This window comes from Neopelma chrysocephalum, unplaced genomic scaffold (assembly GCF_003984885.1).
Source record: "Neopelma chrysocephalum unplaced genomic scaffold, ASM398488v2 Primary Assembly neopelma1_75, whole genome shotgun sequence".
Taxonomy (NCBI): domain Eukaryota; kingdom Metazoa; phylum Chordata; class Aves; order Passeriformes; family Pipridae; genus Neopelma; species Neopelma chrysocephalum.
Genome location: NW_020897736.1, coordinates 4925620 through 4944698, shown reverse-complemented (window position 1 = coordinate 4944698; position 19079 = coordinate 4925620). Strand labels below are relative to the sequence as shown.

The 19079-nt window shown below is 37.9% G+C and overlaps 1 protein-coding gene across 3 annotated transcripts; it reads right to left on the bottom strand.

The window, feature by feature from the left end:
- Positions 1-89: 89 nt before the first annotated feature.
- On the bottom strand, positions 90-18857 carry GABPB1 (GA binding protein transcription factor subunit beta 1). 3 transcript variants are annotated; one of them, XM_027688182.1, is made up of 9 exons: positions 18640-18857; positions 12855-12962; positions 11863-12030; positions 11268-11462; positions 10091-10202; positions 9604-9717; positions 7854-8039; positions 6813-6928; positions 90-1869 (listed from the first exon to the last, which is right to left on the bottom strand). In XM_027688182.1, the coding sequence occupies exons 1-9, from the start codon at positions 18766-18768 to the stop codon at positions 1717-1719; spliced, it is 1281 nt and encodes a 426-aa protein (XP_027543983.1). In that variant the 5' UTR covers positions 18769-18857; the 3' UTR covers positions 90-1716. The 3 variants fall into 3 exon arrangements, with proteins under 3 accessions (XP_027543983.1, XP_027543984.1, XP_027543985.1); XM_027688183.1 differs by lacking the exon at positions 18640-18857 and adding an exon at positions 16142-18614 and having other exon boundaries at positions 10055-10202; XM_027688184.1 differs by lacking the exon at positions 18640-18857 and adding an exon at positions 13291-13420 and having other exon boundaries at positions 10055-10202.
- Positions 18858-19079: the final 222 nt, after the last annotated feature.

The window sequence follows — 19079 nt, the reverse complement described above, 5'->3', positions numbered from 1 at the left end:
TCATGTTTCTCCAAGTGCCCAACACAGAGGCTTTGACCTTCTAATGATTACACAAAACAACTGAAATGGAATTGATTCTACACTATATATATGTGGAAAAGATATTTAATTGTAAAATAGAAAAAGTAGGCCAGAGTACAGTTTTAAGGGTAATTCTTCCGTGTACAGTATAGATAAACCAGACTTTTTGCTTAAGTTTATATAAACAATTCCATAAAAGCAGTGAACATGGAACAACAAAGCAAAGCACAAAGAATTTTATCTTACAAAAAACGAATCTGCACAGTAGTTCAAAATTTAATGTAACACAGCACTGAACAATCTTAAGGCAGCTCAGTCTAAGCACAGGACTAGAAGCCAGGAACTCCTGAGATCCATTCCCAGGTGACCACAGGTTCATGTGGTGTTAAGCCAGTCATTTACCACTCCCTTGTGTTGCATTTATACCAGTTATAAAATTGAGACAATAACACTTACCTGCCTCAGGTAGTGTAGGAAAGGGTTCTTTAAAAGATTTTACAATGCGCTGAAGATGTAACGTGCCATATAAATTTTAAGCATAATAGATCACTGCACAGACACACACAAACACAGTATCACAGTGAGGAACAATGATGCTGGGTAGGAAGAGCATCACTACAACATAAAAAAATTACTTGTCCAATGGCATAATTAAAATGCAAAAGTCTGTTCAGAAAAAAATGTATCACTGAAGTAATTTCAAGGCTATTGGGGAAGAGAGATCAATAGGAATATTCTAAAATAACTACTATTGGTGTTCCAGTGGAGACATTCTTTTCTATTCATTACTGAACTTTAAAATGTTTGTACAGGAAAATTGTAAGACACACAAAGTGAAGTTTCAACGCCTCCACTACCAAATTTTGCCTCTTAATATGTAAATTAAGATTCTTTTTTGTTCTTCTTAATTACAAATTACATTCTTCCAAGAAATATACCATCCACGATAAAACTGGCTGCTAGCTTACTTCAAATGACCTATAGGCTAAACATTTTTCTCATAATTTTTCTCATCTTTGCTGAAAAATACCTATGCAAGATGTATGTGTAGAAATTATAAAAACATGCAGCATATGTACAAACTGAAAAGTTTAAAAAATATTAGCTTCATATACATGTAAATCTACTTGGATATATCTGAAATTAAATATAAAAATTTCACCACCTAAAATAAAAAAAAACCAAAAATGGTTTTCAGAGAATCTGAGACAACTACTTAAAGCTGTACAAAGATTTCCACCTGGAAATGTCTTATTCAGAGAAGTTGTTTGAGTTGTTATCATGTAGAAATAACTGTTAATTAATTTTGTCACATAATCAATTTTCAAGCTTAAATCAACATCACCCTTAAAACTGTTCTGTTTTTCAGAAGTAGATTCATACTAAAATCAAAAATTTCACAAAAACATTGGCTTTTCATGTTTCTGGATCCCTTCAAAAAGATTTATCAACTTATTTTGAAACTGTAAAAAAACCAACTATTTACAGTATTTCATTTTAAATACTTTTCACAATTTCTAAATTCGAGTTTTTATGTTACAAGAAATTAATCAGAGCTCACGGCTTAAGTCCAGTTATCAACTTGTAGCATCTTCTCTATCATGAAATCCCATGTCTGTACCTATACAGTGTACAGTTCAAGATTGTACTGCAGGTTTTTGAAAGTAACAGGCTTTGCAGTGTGTTCATTTTTTATTAAACAGCTTCTTTATTAGTCTGGAGGCGGTTCATTGCCTCTAACTTCTGCCGATAGGCCTCTGCTTCTTGTTCCTTCTTTAGAAGCTGCTGACGGTATTTTTGTGCTTCTCTGTTTGCCTCATCCAGCTGTTTCTGAAGAGTTTCTCTTTCCTATTAGAAACAGAACCAGCAATACTTTGTCAAATAAGTATCACATACAAGTTAAAAAGGCAAATACTTTTCCTTTACATGCAGCTCAAGTGTTAGGGTATCATGTAGGAACTGTTCAGTTCTTACTCAGGCAGACCTGTATGAATGCTGCTGTGCAAATTAGACATGAATTATAACACCAGACAATTCCCCACAACAAGGCTTCAACTGTGGATACAGTAAAACTGAGTCTATTGAGCTGCAAAGGTACCACTCAAGTCTTCATCAAAAAAGAGCTAAATAAAAGAAGTGGAAGCACGGTGATTAAATATTCACATAATATATTAACATTTCTCCAATGATTCAATTCCCTTTGTTACTTTTTAAAATTGGAATCCACTCTAACAGGATTGTCCCTTGCTGTTTTATTTCTAATCAGATAATATAATGAAAAACTGCTACCTAACAGCTGTTTGTGCTGGAGAGTGTCAGCTGCCCACTGACCAAAATACACATCTCACTGGTCTTTATAAACAATGATTGATTCAATGCAATCCAGAGTTATAATTACATCCCCAAGGATATCACATCTTTATGAATTAACAGGCATTTAGCCAGATAAGGTTTTTCAATTCAAAAGCAGTAACTGAAAAAATCCTTACTGAAGTAATTGCAGAAGTTCTGTATACAAGTTTGTTGGGAATGGGTATAAAATGGTTTCCAAGCAAAATTATATCGGAAATGCCACTTCCTCTGAAGCTGCCTTCGGAACTAAGGAGAATGCATTTTCATCTCCAGTGATGTAGGTACTGTTATTTTGTCTGATGTTGCACTGAGCCCAATTGAAAAAGCAATTTGCTTGGGAAATAGTTTTGTTTTGATCTTCAACCAAATACCATTTCATTAAAGTGCATCATACTTTATGAGTAAGGTAGTATTAGATTTAAAATCATTCTTTCCACTGTAATCATTAAATAGGAGTAGAAAGGAAGGGTGTCAGAGAAGCAAGCCATCTCCCAGAAAAACAAAACTTATCAAAAAACTGAGGCCCAGTGAAAATAAGCTGCCTTTTCAGTTTATTCTCATCCCAGCAGTTCAGTATCACATTCCCATTTAATACCTCCAACAGTTGTTAGAAGTTTCACCCCCCCACACTCCCATAACAGCATCCCTATTCTTCATCTCTGATGCACTCACATATTTTCATGGTCAGAAAAATACAAAATACTCTGCCTCCCTTCAACTCACTACTGTTCTCAGTACTTGTCACAGTCACATTTAGCAGTCACATGCTGTGCTGAATGTGCTGAAATACAATGACACAGGTGATCAGATCATTCCTAACAGCAGCACCTGTACAGCAAAAACAACAGGTGAAGGAGAGATGTTACTAATAGGTTAGAAAGGCTGGCTAGAATACAGAACAGTAACTGCAATTTCTTTTTCCATAGGGCTTTAAGACTGAAGGCAGCAAGCTGGGGTTTGCTTCATTTGAAGCACACGCTAATAAAAGGAGAGCTCATCTGATCTTCCTTACTTTATTTGAAAAGGAAGTTCAGCTTTCACCTCTGAAAATTTGCATTCTGCTTTTTAAACAACTCTATGAGCAGTCAATCCATGTAGCAACTAGACTGACAGATGCCACATGAACAGTAGAGCCTGTACCTCAGAGGATCTGAAACACACCAACGATGTTCCAGAACCAGTCCAAGCAAAATGCGCTGCTACTGCCGTAAGGTATCTCTGTAGTATGAGGGGAGCCAACAGCTTACATAAAACAGCCACGTGGAAGACAGTGTTGGTGCAAAGAGCTACAAGACAATTCTCAGAGAAGCAGTCAAAACAGCTGATCCTGCTACATGTGGAAAGCAGCCTTTGGAGGGCTGGGATATACTGAGCTGGGCATTATCTATCCCATGTATTCGTCTCATAAAAACCATCAGAAACCTAATACTGCCATGAAGCAAAGCTGCTCTATCTACTGGGCTGCAGTAGAATAAGAACCATTGGTAGAATAAGAACCAGTAGTTCTGCAGTGCATTACAAACAGCAAGAGGCCATCACTGCTACGGAGTGTGTGCACCCTGCAAACATCTGGGGGTGGAATCACTGCCATGGAGTGTGTGCACACTGCAAACATTTGGGGGTGGAGAGGTTCTCAGACCACATCTTAAGAGTATTTCCCACAGAAGAGAGAACTAGAGCTGTGTACCCACAAGTATTATAGCATATTAAGGATGGGATAAGAAAAAAAGGAAAAAACCCCAGTCTCAAAGGGCAAGGCCAAGATAAAACCAGTATCTACTAGGCAGAGTAGCAATTCAAAGCACGTAGATTAGAGCAGCAGCTAATAGGAGTACCTTTTAGACTGTCCCAACACAAACAGAATGAGTTAAGGAACTGAGGCCAAGTATACTGTGTGACAGCAGTGGAAAGAACCCAACGCTTGCAGAGGAGCAATTATCTACAGTGAACTCAGTGAAAAGTGGTTCCTTAACTTTGACATCTAGAATAGGGAGGACTGTATCTGATGTTAGTTTAATCAAACCCAGACAGTGTTCTTGGGACATTCTTTAGAACACAACTGAAAGCTTTCTAAAGATCTGAAGTCCTTTTCTATCATATAAACATCTACCCAGGTAAAAACCAAATTAGAGGATCCTCAGTGCCCTTAAGCAATCTTCCATTTTATCTGGGAATTTTCTTCATTACATATAACTTTTCTTAACAATTTAAATATTGACAACAGGAAAGACCGTAACTAAAATAACCAAACCACTCTTTTGAACAACAGAAAAAAACAGGGATATGAATTCACTAAGAGAATTAGTTTACAACTACGATTATTTTTTAGTCTAATGAAATTATTGTTCTGGTTGTAATGCATGTGTCACCTTTCAAACATACATCATGTGAAAAACAGTCAAATTAAAGAATGAAAATAAAAATCACTGTACATTAATGAACTATGCATGAAATGAAAAACAGAGTATCTGTGTGACAGGGTTTTTTTTGCTGCCATCCCATGTTTAAAATATCCAACTGCTTAGGAAAACTATCACTCTTCAAAATGAGCCAAAATGTTTGAACTTAACAGACCCAGAAAAGAGAATATAAAAACACCACTACTGTTTTAGTCATTTTACAATACTTTCACAGGAAAATTTGTTACTTCACATGAATGGGAGGATTTTCAACTTACAGAAACTTTGAAACTACAGTTAACTGTTCACACACTATGAATTTAAAACAGCTGAAGAAAGGATTCAGCCTTGAATTAACTCTTTATAATGAAATAAAGGAATGAATCAGTGTGAGGCAAAGAAACCAAATAATTAAGGTTTTCTTTATTTCTATATTTTAAAATATTTTAAAAATAATTTAACGAGGAGAGGGGGCCCACTCTCTCCAAATTCAAGTATCTACCACTGCCTGTGACAAAGAAATTTGAAGTGAAGCGACTTCACGTGCACTTCTTTAATGTCACTGCTACCAAAGCAAGGTAGCACCACACCCCTGTGAACCACAATAAGGTCCCTAAAGTTAACTGTCCTCCACACAGAGGCAGAGATCTGCAATTCCAGTTGTACAGGCAGGGTCAGGTCAGTCATCAAAACTTGCACTTTAAAGTAACAGGCAAAATAACTCATTTAAACCAGCTTCTTTTTATATTTGAGAAAAGTGTTCAACATATAAAATTGCAACTGGTAATCCCCTTAAAAGAATTATTGGTACTGTTATACCAACTATCTCTAATCAGGAACAGATCAATTTATTCCTTAACTAATCTGTATTTTTTTAAATTCACCTAACAGAATTATTAAAATACTTAAGGAAACATAATTTCCTTTACGAATAATTCAGGCAGATTTTTAAAAGTGTGAACAAAGAAATGCTTTTATTGTAACAGTCATACACTTTAAAAAATGCAGCAAGAAAATTTCAACTGTCAGGATAATCTGTAATGACCACAAAGCTGCCGAGGCCAAAAGTATCTGACGTGACAACTTAGAGACAGGGAAAGCAAGAGATGAGAGATGGTAATTATTGTTATTAGATATGGATAACATATAGTACACACTGTACAACAAAAAGTATTCAATTAGGCACAATTTGATAATATGAACAGAAGTTGGAGACTACAATGTTAGATAAATGAAATATCATGGAGCTGACAAAATGAGAACTTACAGTCTAGTCAAAGCAGACAGCAATTTTCATAACCTTTTGACCAAAACTGGTCAGCACAGTTAGAAGTAACAGGAGAAGGAATGAGATGGTTGACCTATTGTGGCTAATATAAAAAAAGCTACATTTTTAAATTGAACTGCTACAGCTATTTGTCATATAAAAAGAAAAGCATTCTCAACAGTTGTAGGTCTTTTGCACTATAGTTTAAAAAAAAACGGATAGTGCAAAGTTGTGTAATAGTAAATTGCTTCGGAATTAAAAAAAAAGGCAGGGGATGACATACAGATAAAAATAGACAAACACAGAATCTTACTGTTTCACACTTCCATCAACAGTTATCTAGATATCATGAATGGAAAGGAAACATTGCTAAAAATATGATCTCACAATCAGGACAAGCATGTGGCTGTAACAGAAAGATGAGGATACAGTTCTCTCATTCATCCCCAGCGGAAAGAGTCAAGTCACTCGATAATATATCGGTGCCCAATTTTAAAAACTAGCCAGTGACCTTAGAGGAAAAACAAAAAAAATTATGTTATCATAAACTTAAACAAGTGTCACTTCTACATGCATGACCACAGGATGAAGCAAACAGCCCTCCTGTTTTCTTTTTACAACTTTGTAAAAGACAACTTTCAGTAACAGGAGAGACTGAACAAATTATTGTTTCACACACTTCGTTCTGTGGTAACACAGAAATTAACCTGAACCGCAACCAGATACTCAGTGCTGAACACTGTTTAACACAGATCATGTAATATACTCCTTACTTCTATTTCTGCAGACTCCACACGATTTTCAACAATCTCAATGCACTGTCTCTTCACTGGCGGTTCTTCACTTATCACAGTTTCTTCAGCAATGTCTGTTGCTGGGACTGTTAATACTGAAAACATATTTGTACATGTAAATATATTTACTTCAAACAATATTTGCACTATATAAAACTCATATTACTTAAGTAATTTTATTAACAGCAATAAAATGCAGAGACGTTTCCTTTTGAAAACACAGCTATGTAATAAAGTGCATTATAAAGTCAGTATGGTGAAAATTTACTAAAATTTTAGCTGCTTGTACACTACTAAAGAATTTTAAAATTCCTCGTTACTGAGATCTACAGTCTCCAGTGTACAACTCTCCAAGCTTCACACTGGCAGTCCTTACGAAGAAACCAGAGGAGGAGTCATTTTTATCTAAGTAGTGGTGACAGAGCATCCTTAAATCACCCAAAACATACACATTATAAAATAGCACTTATCACACTAGCAGCTTCTACAAAGTACATATGGCCCAACAGGAACATTTGTGTCACCCTAGCTTCACTGGTTCTGTCACTGCTGTTTTAAAACTTGACATTTGTCCTGTTAAGAACACACTCCATGGGACTTGCACAGCGCTTGCTTCATGCATCAGATTTCTAAATCCAAGCGTCACCTCCCCACTGTATTTCCAGCAAGGCAACAGCATGAGTATTGGAAGAAGGCTTCATTTCACTCCACCTTCTAGTTTTAGTAACAACTTTGCGAGAATCAAACTTATTGAAGGCAAAGCAAGGAGTTATCACTTTTTCCTTAAATGTCCCATTTCTTCTCCATACAGTTTAGTAATTCTTCCATTCTCTCTCCTAATGCAGAGACTCAGCTGACATGTGTTAACCCACTGAACTGCAGTAGCTCACATTTGAGTCTTCTGTAGTATAAGAATTCTTCGATGTACACAAAATTGTCCAGGTTATTTGCACCTGACAAGTCATTATTACTGTAACTAAAACAGTTCCTCAATCTGGAATCATACAAGTCTGCACTCACCTTGCTGCCCATCTGGCATGGTCACAATGATGGGCTGCCCTATTCCACTGGTTGGAATGGAATGCAGGTTACCCAGCTGAATGCCATCTGTAACTATAGTAATAACCTGCTGACCTCCAGAACTGACAACTTGCTGAATGGCCCCATCCACAGATTCTGCAGTCACAACTTCTTCTGTGGCTACAACTATCAACAGATTAGTGAAGAAATTAAGTCAGTTTATAAATTAAACTTTATAATTTCAAATGCATTTTGGTACAACTGAGAAAAAATTTCTTCCAGAACTTTTTAAATTTGATCCCCCCTCAATTAATACATTACTGCATATTACATTTTAACAGAAATCTTTCACCAGGCCAACATAAAGCACTCACATTTTGAAAAATATATGCAACACTGTCCTAGTCTACCTTGCTCAATATAATAATTTTTTTTAGCATTTTGCTAATAGATATACTCCACTCAAAACTGATACTTTGGGTTCAGTGTTAACATGGCAGTAAGAAGAGCTACTTTTAAGAACATAAATAACTTTTACTTATAAATAAATAAGCTGGACTAAGTTACACTAATAGTGGAATTAAAAAAAAAATTAAACTTGAAATACGACCTTGAAACTACTTCTCAACCAATGCCTTGCCACCCATACATCAGGACCCAGCCCAGACTTCTCTGCTTAACACAACGGTTTTTAAGATGGTAAAAAACTGAAGGACCTCTACAGAATCTCAGAGCTTTGTCTGTACTACATCAGTACTTCAAACACACCCACCACTTTATTACATACAGTATGAAACAAGACTAAAGCTGACATTTTTACATATTTGAAGAAGAAAGATAAAGCTTAAAAAGTAAACCAAACATTTCATGTATATAACTTTATATACGACAGTTTGCACTATATGCTGCGGCTTGGGTCTTGTGCTACCACCCTTATTTTTTAAAACAACAAGATACTGAGACAAAGAGCAAGATCACTAGTAACACAATCAAAGAAATTCAAGCACACTAACTCTGTATTTTATTTTCAATTTGTCAGGGTAAAAGCAAAGCCTTTGATTAAAATAACAGACATTAGAGTGCTTTCTATCTACCGAGATGAAATTAAAACCCTATAGACCTGTGTTGTGACATTCAAGATGAGAGAAGGCAGATAAAACCCTGAAGCTTTCATCTTTTAAATTAATTACAATGTAACATACACAGAAAAATCACTCTGTAGTTTAAATAATGACTGCAGTCATTGTCTTCTGAAGATCTTTATGTTCAGAGATCGCTGTCCTATAGCACTGCTTAAACATTCACAGAGTGTTTATTCAGTAAACCAAAACAGCAAGTCCCACATGAATAAGTGGTGTTGTGCTGAACTTGATTTGGCTTCCAAGCACAGGCTCAGCAGTAAGAAAGACCACTGTCACAGAAAAGTCCCAGTTGCAAGTGCCAGTACTAGGTGCTGTGACAAACAGCTCTGATCTTTTTCTGTTTCAAATTCAATATTGGGGTTTTAGTTCTGGAAGGAAACATTGCAAGGACTTCTTCAAACCTTGAAAGAAAAGTGGAAATTTTGTCTAAAGAGAAGCTACTCTATATAAAAGAAAAATAGCCCCATAAATATGGTCATTATTCATTCCTTGCTCTCCTTTTGTACCTATATCCATGTAAGTATTATTTACCACACCACTTTGTGTGCCACAGGAAAGCTGAATTGTATGTACTTTTAATTGTTAAATTAGGTTAAATGCTTTCTAACCTGGTGTTTCCGAAGAATTAGACAGTGGAGCTGATGCTTCTGCTAAAGCTGCCAACGTAGCTAATACTGATGTTGATGAATTTCCAAACTGTACAGCAGACACTCCTGTTTCATCTAGTAGGATGAAAAAAAGTTAGCTGATAAATTTAAAACCAGTAAAGTCTCTTTTTCTATTATTATTGCACTAAAGCTTCTAACACACACTCCATTTTCAGCAGCATTCTGCTGAACCTAGGTGCTATTCTGAAGCTGTTTGTTAGGCAAGTACAACTTCTGATAATTTAGCTCTGTGAAGATTGTTGTTTTAGGCACATATGTATTTACAACACATAAAAAACACTGAAGAGGAACATGGTAACTATTCTTACCACTGTTTTTCCTCAAAGCTTTTCACTAAGTGTGAAAATCAAAGCATAAAATCCCAGTGGCTATCCTATAGGCATCTGAATACCTGTTCCATTGGATGTATTTGCAGAAGATACCAGACCTGTTAGGTTCACCACCCCTCCAGGTCCAATGATGAACTGTGGTGTTGCTGCGTGTATCGTCACAGTGTCTGGACTCTCTGGGTTTGTGTTGATTTGGTTCTGCATTGCAATCTAGGAGACAAAGGCAATCATATCATTTCAATTGCAGGTATAAACCAGTCATTTACCTTGTGTAAGAGCTCGAATTATTGCCATTCCACACAAACAGGGATCTCCCTCATTATACTCATGCAATACACACACATCATGTCTCCAAGAACATAAACGGGTTTTTTTTGGCAGAAATCTAAAGACAAAAAGTGCAGCAACACACCACTACTTCTCCCTACCATTTACTCTAAATAAAGAGGACCACATAAAGACAAAACCCTTTTGCAGATATGCAAGCTCACGTTTCTAAAACAGAAGCCTGAAGAACCAAGACTGTTGGGGCAGATACAGGCCATGAAAATCTGCTCTGACAGCTTAGCAATTGCTATGAAATGTACATGGTAGCATCCTTTTTGTCTTTCTTTGAATTATTATTACCTTCTCTTTACCCTTTCTGCAATGAAGAGCAGGCTAAAGGGACAGATCAGAAGTTCAGACAATTCAAGATGTAGGGAAGCAACAGATTTATACAGTGTCACAATGGTATTTTTCACCTGCTTTCTATTATTTTCTCAATAATGCTTATCACTTATTTTGCCCTTAACAATAGTATTGAACAGTGAGCACACATTTCCATGGAAGTATCTATTATAATCCTGATCACAATCACTTCTCCAACAATTCAATCCTAGCTTTTCTGCTTCTGGAAAAATTGTCATCTCTTCTCTCCTGTCTTGATCTCCAATTGTTAGGAAATTAATATCCATGTAGGAAGCTAAATGAACACCAGGGTATAGTCAAAACGTACTGTCAGAGTAGGGAGTTAATTTTTTACACTTCAGTTGTGAAGAGTCCACTTTGTTCTGTGTATTACAATGCTGAAATTTAAGAAAAATAAAGGACATATATCCTTAATTTTGTAGGTGATGAAAATGTTCTTCAGCCAAGTAATGTTTACTAACAATCTCATCTCCATGTAGTGAACTAGACTGGAGTTTGGCATTATCAGTCATTAAATAGTGTCACAACTGCTATATTAAAAGCTTAGTTTATGACGTGTAATCAAGTACAGGAATCAAAAGTTACCTGTAATATTTCTGCAATGTCTTCATTCCCGTTGTCTACTGCAATATCTAATGCTGTTTTGCAAAATTTACTCTGAGCATGAACATCTGCTCCATACTTTATCAAGAGTTCTACAACTTCTTGGTGGTGATGCTCAGCAGCCCAGTGAAGTGCAGTCATTTTGAGCATGTCCTTTGCATTGACATCAGCACCATGCTACAAACAAGATCATTGCATAAACTATGTCATTAGAAGTATCTGACCAGAATGAAGCCCAAAATTGTCTTTCTCCACCAGGAATGCCTTGTTATCTTACATTTACAAGTTCATTAAAAGTTCCCTAAAACATATCTCAGTTCTAAAATCTCTTACTAAACACAATGTCAAATTAGGGAGTAGACTTATTTTGAAATAGCAGTAAATAATTCACTTGAAATCCTGATGACTTTAAGCTGTAATTTATTTTAGCATTAACAGGAGAACAAAGCTCCCAATGCACACAGTATAACTGTTCATGTAATTTCAATCTTAGTTTCGTGACTAAAAGAAAATTGCAAATATCTGATTGTAAACCATTGCAATATTCCCATCTCAGACTTGTTTCAGCAGTGCTCACCTTAAGTAAGACTTCTACTATGCTGGCATGGCCTTCTGATGCTGCCATGTGTAATGGAGTTCTGTCCACTTTGGTTCTGGCATCCCGACTTACACCTGCTCGCAGCAACACCTCTGTGGTTGAGTAGTGTCCATACTGTGCTGCTAGATGAAGTGGAGATGTTCCCAGCTGGAATGGAACAGAAAATGTGGAGTTTTAATGGATGCCAGTATGAAGTATTTCTTCTTATTCTGAAGCTATCAAACCCAGGTGTCAAGCCAGCACTTAAAAATCATTCTCCCTTGCAGTCTCAAGGAAAGGAGCTGTTGGGGCTTTTACAGAATATGAAGAGGAGGAGGGAGAGTTTGTTGTTGTTTTCTTTTTTCTGTGGTTTTTCTGCCTTTATGAAGTGTAACATTTCAAGGGGCCTAACCCCATTTTTAAGGTTGGTCACACCATACCAACATTGGAAGGGACCTTTGGAAGTCACTTAAGTCCAATCTCCTCCTCAAAACAGAGTTAATTTGAAAGTTAGGTCACTAAGCAGATTAAGGCTCTTAAGAGCTTATAAATACCCTGGGAATTTTAGGTACCTGACCTCCCTATACAACCTATTCAAAAATATGCACCTCTGACAACTCAGAGCCCCTGTATCAGGGAACTCTCAGCTGCACACATTAGGCAGTTGGGACTGCTTTCATAATTCAGACCTCTTAATATACTAAATGCATAAACACAATAACTAGGAGGATGATTATTGCTTTCTCCCATTAACAGCTCCAAAGTTCATCTTAAAAGTCACAAGAATGAGCTCATTCACAGTCTGTTACTAAAATCAGTAGGAGGTTATATGAAGAAACAGGCAGTTTTAATTTCAAATTAGACATTAGATGATGTGACTGCAGAATTCCAAGAAGAATTGAAATATAAATGCATAATTGTAACAATACTATTTTCTTCTTCACGTGAGAAAAGTAAGATGATCTACCAAACACTGCAAAAGTTTTCCTTACCCAGTCTGTGGTGAAAGGTGCTCCATTTGCCATCAAAATGCGAACTTCGTCATCTTGACCTGCTCGTGCAGCTTCTAAAAGTTTCTTTCCCAAATCTACTAGTGACATCTAGTGAAGGACATACAGGAATATAAAGGCAAAACAAAAACATTAATACTATTTTAAGTACACACATGCTGCTCTTTTTTTCAATTATTATTTCTGAACTACTCTGAAAAGTTCAAAAATTGGAGCTGGCATTCTAGCCATGAGAACGAGCTTTGTTGATCAAAATAAGCAGCTTGATTTTAGAATTACTTTTGCCAGCCAAACAGAACTGATACTGGGGTGGAGATTTCAGTATTACAATGCTGTAACCACAGCAGCTGTGAAGTTAAATTTTAAACTGAACTGGATGCACATTTCTTATAGCAGAAGGTGGTTTAGAAGCTCTCACCTGATTCTGCAACCTTCTGCAGCTCTGTCCAGCTTTCAAAGGGTACTACAACATCGTGGCTGCCATGTCACACACCCAAAGGCACTACATCCACTCACCCAAAATGCCCACATGCATTTAAGAGGTACCACTATGTAAACGCATTGAGATAGTTATGAAATACAACACCTTCCTGACATCCTGTCCATCACTATTTTTGTTCACCCTAAAGTATAATTTCTGTATTCCCAGTTGCAAAATAACACAACAAACATATTATTGTACTACATACATCAGATGTATGAAGTGTTTGCCTGAAAACAAATATTACTACCTGCTTCAACTGTCTACAGTTACCAAACTAAGTTTTGAGACATGACTGAGATACCAGCTGATACCCTCTCATCGTGATTAGATACCATCCTCTTACAGCCAAGTTCCATGTAAGACAGAGTATGCAAAAATACAGGTAGACAAATGACACTTTTCTGTTTCTGTTACGTCAAAGATTTCCTAGAAATACATATTTTTAAACCCACTCTATTTCATACTTGCTATTAAATTTGTTCAGTAAAAAAAAAATCTGAACCAAACCATAACACATGCTGCTAACCAAGACATATCATTAACTTTTTAGTCCTATAGCTACGTTTTCCATTACTAGGTTGCTAAGAAGGGAATTGCTTTCATCACTTTAGTTTCCAGTCACATGCAAAGTAAAGTCTGTTTTACTCATAACAGCAGTTGCACGGCCACGCAGCCAATTTCCTACACAAAAGTAGAATATATCACTTCTGGAAAGAAATCCTCTTAAACATACACATCTATCATAAAAATAATGTATTTAAAAATTTCTCTGTCTTTGGCTCAGCTGGCAAACTCTGTGTGGTCCATTGCTCAATAAACTGAAAGCTATGGACTTCGGAAAAAATTAGAAAGGAAGACCAAAATAGTGCAAATGGAGAACTTCAACATGTATCAGTAGGGCCATGAATCAGAGCAGGTTATACCTCTTTGTCTATAGAACTGACTGCAGGCAACAACATCCCTTTCACCAAAATACTCCATTTATGTCCATCCTTCTAGTACACATGGACATGTTGATTTGTCTCCAGCCAGAAAAGGGAAGAGAAGCAGGAAGGTTGCAGGACAGGACAAATACTGACAATGGGAAAAGGAATGAAAAATAGGATCACAGTCAGATGCAGAGGAAGGGACAACTGCTCTTGAAGAGCAGAAGAGAAAATCTAGGAAAGATCCTAGGGAAAAGAAAAAGAGAAAATCTATCATCCCTGTTACAGAGAGACACTGGGAATAACGATATAAACTAATGACAGGACAGAGATGGCATTTGGCAAGTGCAGCAGTGAAATGAAGGAATATAGCACTCCCTTTATATGGCTTCTTTTTCCCCCCCCATTGAGGATTGCAATTTAAGAAGGAAAAGAGCACATGCAGACACACATACTTTTTCTGTTGGTCTAATACCACCACATCAAGGTCCTCAGAAGCAAAAGGAAAGCTGGAACTGAACGCAAAATACTGAAGTTATGAACTAGTTCAGAAAGTCAACTATCCCTTTTCCATGTATTTACTTTTGTTTTAAACAGCAGTAGAGCAAAGCAACTAATAAAATCTCCTTTTGGAATTGCAGAATAATTGAGGCTGGAGGGGACCGTGAGCTGGCCCAAGGCTCAGTCTTGTTGAGTTTTGAATGTCTCTCTAAGGATGAACATCCCACCACTTCTTCAGCCTCATTCCAGTGTCCAACCACACTCACAGCAAGAGCTGCCTTCAGTGTACACCTTTCTTTCTCCACTACCAAAAAGACAGTCATGATAACAAGCTTATACTTGATGTCTATTAGACAACAAAAATAGATTAATTAAATTACAGTCCATACATTTAACAACACCCCTATTCAGAACCCACTGACCACACCTGTACACCAGTGAAACAACCTGCAAAGTTGTTACAAAAACCCTGTGTAGCAAAAGTCAAGTGACCAAAAAACCAAAATCAATTATGGTGGCCTGCAAAATACAACAACTCACTCCCAGGAGATGTCAGGGACAAACTGCAGCCTGAGATCAACACCATTTCAGAGCCTCTCTGAACAATTACTGTTGAACACACTGTCAGTGCCAATACACCAGTTCTCATCTCAATGCAAAAATAAACAGCCTTGTACTACACTCAACAAGAAATGTTCTAATCAAGGAAAAACATAAACCTTCATTACCACGTATTACTCACATTAACCAGTGCTCTCTCGGCTGATATACAGTGCTTGTACTTTAAACAAGCACAAAGCATCACCAAAGTCTGTATGTGTTTCATGATGCAGAATTTTAACTTCAATTAAAATCACGCAAATTTATTTTAAAAATTAATTAAGTTGCAGTTCTCCTGGGGTATTTGGAAGCATGCTTGGGCCCTCTAGCGGAAGAAAGATAAATTACACTGTTCAACTAAAATAATAAAAATCCCATTATGTCACTAATGCACTAACAACAGCAAATGAAGAGGCCTTTCCAACAAAACTCATGCACATTCAGTCACTTTTAAACAATGCATTCAAAAAATTTCTCAGGAGTAGTCAGCCCAAAGCTCATTTCTATTTGGCAGATTGTTCCAAGGACCAGTACTGGGAGGTTAAGAAACCCCTTTGTAACATGCCCCACACTCCTCCACTGCTGTGACTGGAACATACCAAGAAGGGTCTGCAGTGTGAGAATTTCCCTTTCCAGAAAAATTTTTCAGCTGCTCTACTGAGATCGTTTAGTAACACTACAATAGTGTAGTGACACTATCACAAGCAAAGTTCTATATATGTAATACAATTAGATATTTAAAATTGAAATGAGATTACCATTTCAAAGCAGGACTCTGCTGCTACTCCACAGTGTGTTACAATCAACTCTACTGAACTGTCTTAGAGGGTTCTCTTTCCGGTATTGTTTCCATCAAGCTTGGCCAGCACGACAGCTGTGTAACACTTTACATGAGGACTCTTTCAGAGAATAAAAACATCACTGGCTCTGAAATAGTTTTGAGACTGTTATAGTTATTTTTATGGCGATCTGATTGTGTTTTCAGACTTCTAACAGCTCCTACACAACTGTGTGAACAGAGGGTTTTGTCTGCAACTGAGTAAATTGGGAAGAACTTCTGCTGGGTTTGGACTTCTTTGGACCTCCTGAACTTCCACATTTCACTACTGCAAAGCATTCTGTACAGTATCATTAGCCAGATGCCACAAATAACTGGTAATTAATACTTATATCAAAGTATTATTGCTATTTTACTTCAGTACAATAGAAAATCATACTACTTTTTTGCATCCATCTTAGATTTAAGTTTTTATACATTCTATAAAACTATGAAGATGATATATCAGAGGGGTATATAATAGCATTCAGCAGGAGTTCAGGTGCAACTGCGTGTGAAATGGGCTCCATGGGGAGCAAGTGGAGCTGAAAAACATGCAGCTTGGGACATTTGGGCTACCACACCACAGCCTACAGACAACACAGCAGCAAAGTCTGCAGTCCAAAGAAAAATTAAGTTTGGCTTAAAATGTTGCAGCATCCTTCAGACTTGTGTCCTGCCACAGGGATCCTGGACCCAGCCTTGTTCCTCTTCTATCACTGAGTGCTGAGCATCAGCTGGTCAAAATCAATAGGCACAAAACAGCTGCTGCAGAACATCTGCCAGCCCAGAGATCCTGCAGCCGCCAGTGTTGTACTAAGGTACACTCCTGGAAGAGACATCCTTCCACTGGAGGAGCATGGACTGCTCCGTGCAACCCACCTACCTACCTAATAAGGATTTGCAATCATTCCTAAAAACTCCAGGACAAAGTTCCATTAAAGGCTAATTAAACAGGTTTCCCTACTGAAGTGATACATGGCAGAACTGTACTTGGAAAACTGCTGGAGACCCATCATCTCTCACATCCATTACATCTGGAAAAAGAATGCCCCTTTAGAAGGTCTCTTTCTTTCCCCTATTACAAAAATTAACCTGCTTCCCCAGACCTGACCTTCAGAAATGCCATCATTGTACTAATTCCAGCAGAAACTCAGAATTGCCATTTCTAGCTAATTTTATGTGCCTGTCCATACCAAGGTCAACAATATTTTGAAGCACAGCATATACTAGTTAGCATCACTTAAACACTCTGGCATGATTCTACTGTACATATCAATTAGCAGCGATTACAGCAACTTGAATGGGATAAGCTCAAAAAGTTCATGTATTGTTTCCTAAGGGAATCAAATGTACTTTGACAATGATTTCACATGTGATACTTCAAATCATAATATAAATATCATAGGCTTAGAGAATCCACATTTCTATCACGATAGTGAAAATTACACCAATATGTTAATTGCAGTCAGCTTTAATTCCAGTGCTTTCAGCTCTCCCCTATGACTTTTTAATTAACTTCTCTCTAGTTTGTTCCAACAGCAACATGACCTCATGTTAAACATGCACGAGATGAAAAATACCTGATCTGAGAAAAGCAAACATTGTTGAATAGCTTAGTGGAGAAGACAGTCAAGCCCACACTAATGCAGGTCTGTCCTCCAATTAGGTTCATACATTGATTTAAATAAGCTCTCATCAACAATGCAACTCCCTTAAATAATACAGATGGTAGGAAAGTCATCTTCTTACAAAGGAGAGCACAGATTTGGCCATTATCTGCAACACCTAAAGAGTATTATTATGCAACAAGGGTGAACCACTGGCATCAAGATTTGCCTTGGCACTGCCAACAAGCTACAAAGCTTTCACAAATAAGTTTGGCACTAGATACCAAAAAGGTTACTTTACAGCAGCCACAATCAACACGAAGGATCGAAGTGCTTGTGATGTAGCCTTTGAATTGTACTACAGCCTTAAGAGGATGTCTCAGATTAATTGAAACTTGAAATACCGTTAAATAAAAGTCATCCACCTTCCAACTACAGCATCCATTATATCAGGAGGACTCTTCTTCGACAGTTTCTGTCTAGTACATAGGCCTAAAAAAAACCCCAACTAGAAAACAAAGTGATTTCAGCAAAGAAAGTGGGTCACGAACAAGCGTCTCTATCTAGTGTGTGCTGATCTGCCATGTACACTCCTAACCTCACTCACACAGCAGACTGAGATTCCCTTACAAGTACTTCTGTGGGCATACACAGCTCAACCAAACTGCTTAGTCTCAGTAATACTTCAGAAGTAATGAATAACTTAAAAGCAAATAGGCTAAAGAACTACAGGGCATGCATTCACAACGCTAAGCACATTTAACTCTACTATGCAGCATTTCCCACTAAACATAAGCTATCTTACTAAGCAGGTTACAGGAAAACACACAAATGCTTCAAGAACTGTAAGCACAGACGACTTCCTACAGGGGACTTCACCAGTGCCCCACCAACGGAAACTGCTTTGACTACCAGGGGAGAACAGGAAAAAAAAAGAGTCCACACTATAACACCTCATCCCACGTTTATACTCCCACCATACGCTTTATTAAGAGTCCAAAGCACGAGTTACAGACTCCGGGCGAGGGGCACTGCGGCGGGGAAGCGCTGCCGTCCCGCCCGAGCCGCCTCTCCCCAGGGCACCTTTGGCGCCAAGCTTGGGCTCGCAGCTCCGCCGCCCCGGGGGCGCCGGGCCGGGCACGGACCGACCACCCGCCCCCCGTGGGGCCCGGGGCCATCCCCACGCGGCCCTCACCGCGCTGCCCGGCGGGCAGAGCCGCGGGACGAGCCGGGCCCCGCTCTGCCCCTCGGCCCCCGGGCCCCTCGCCG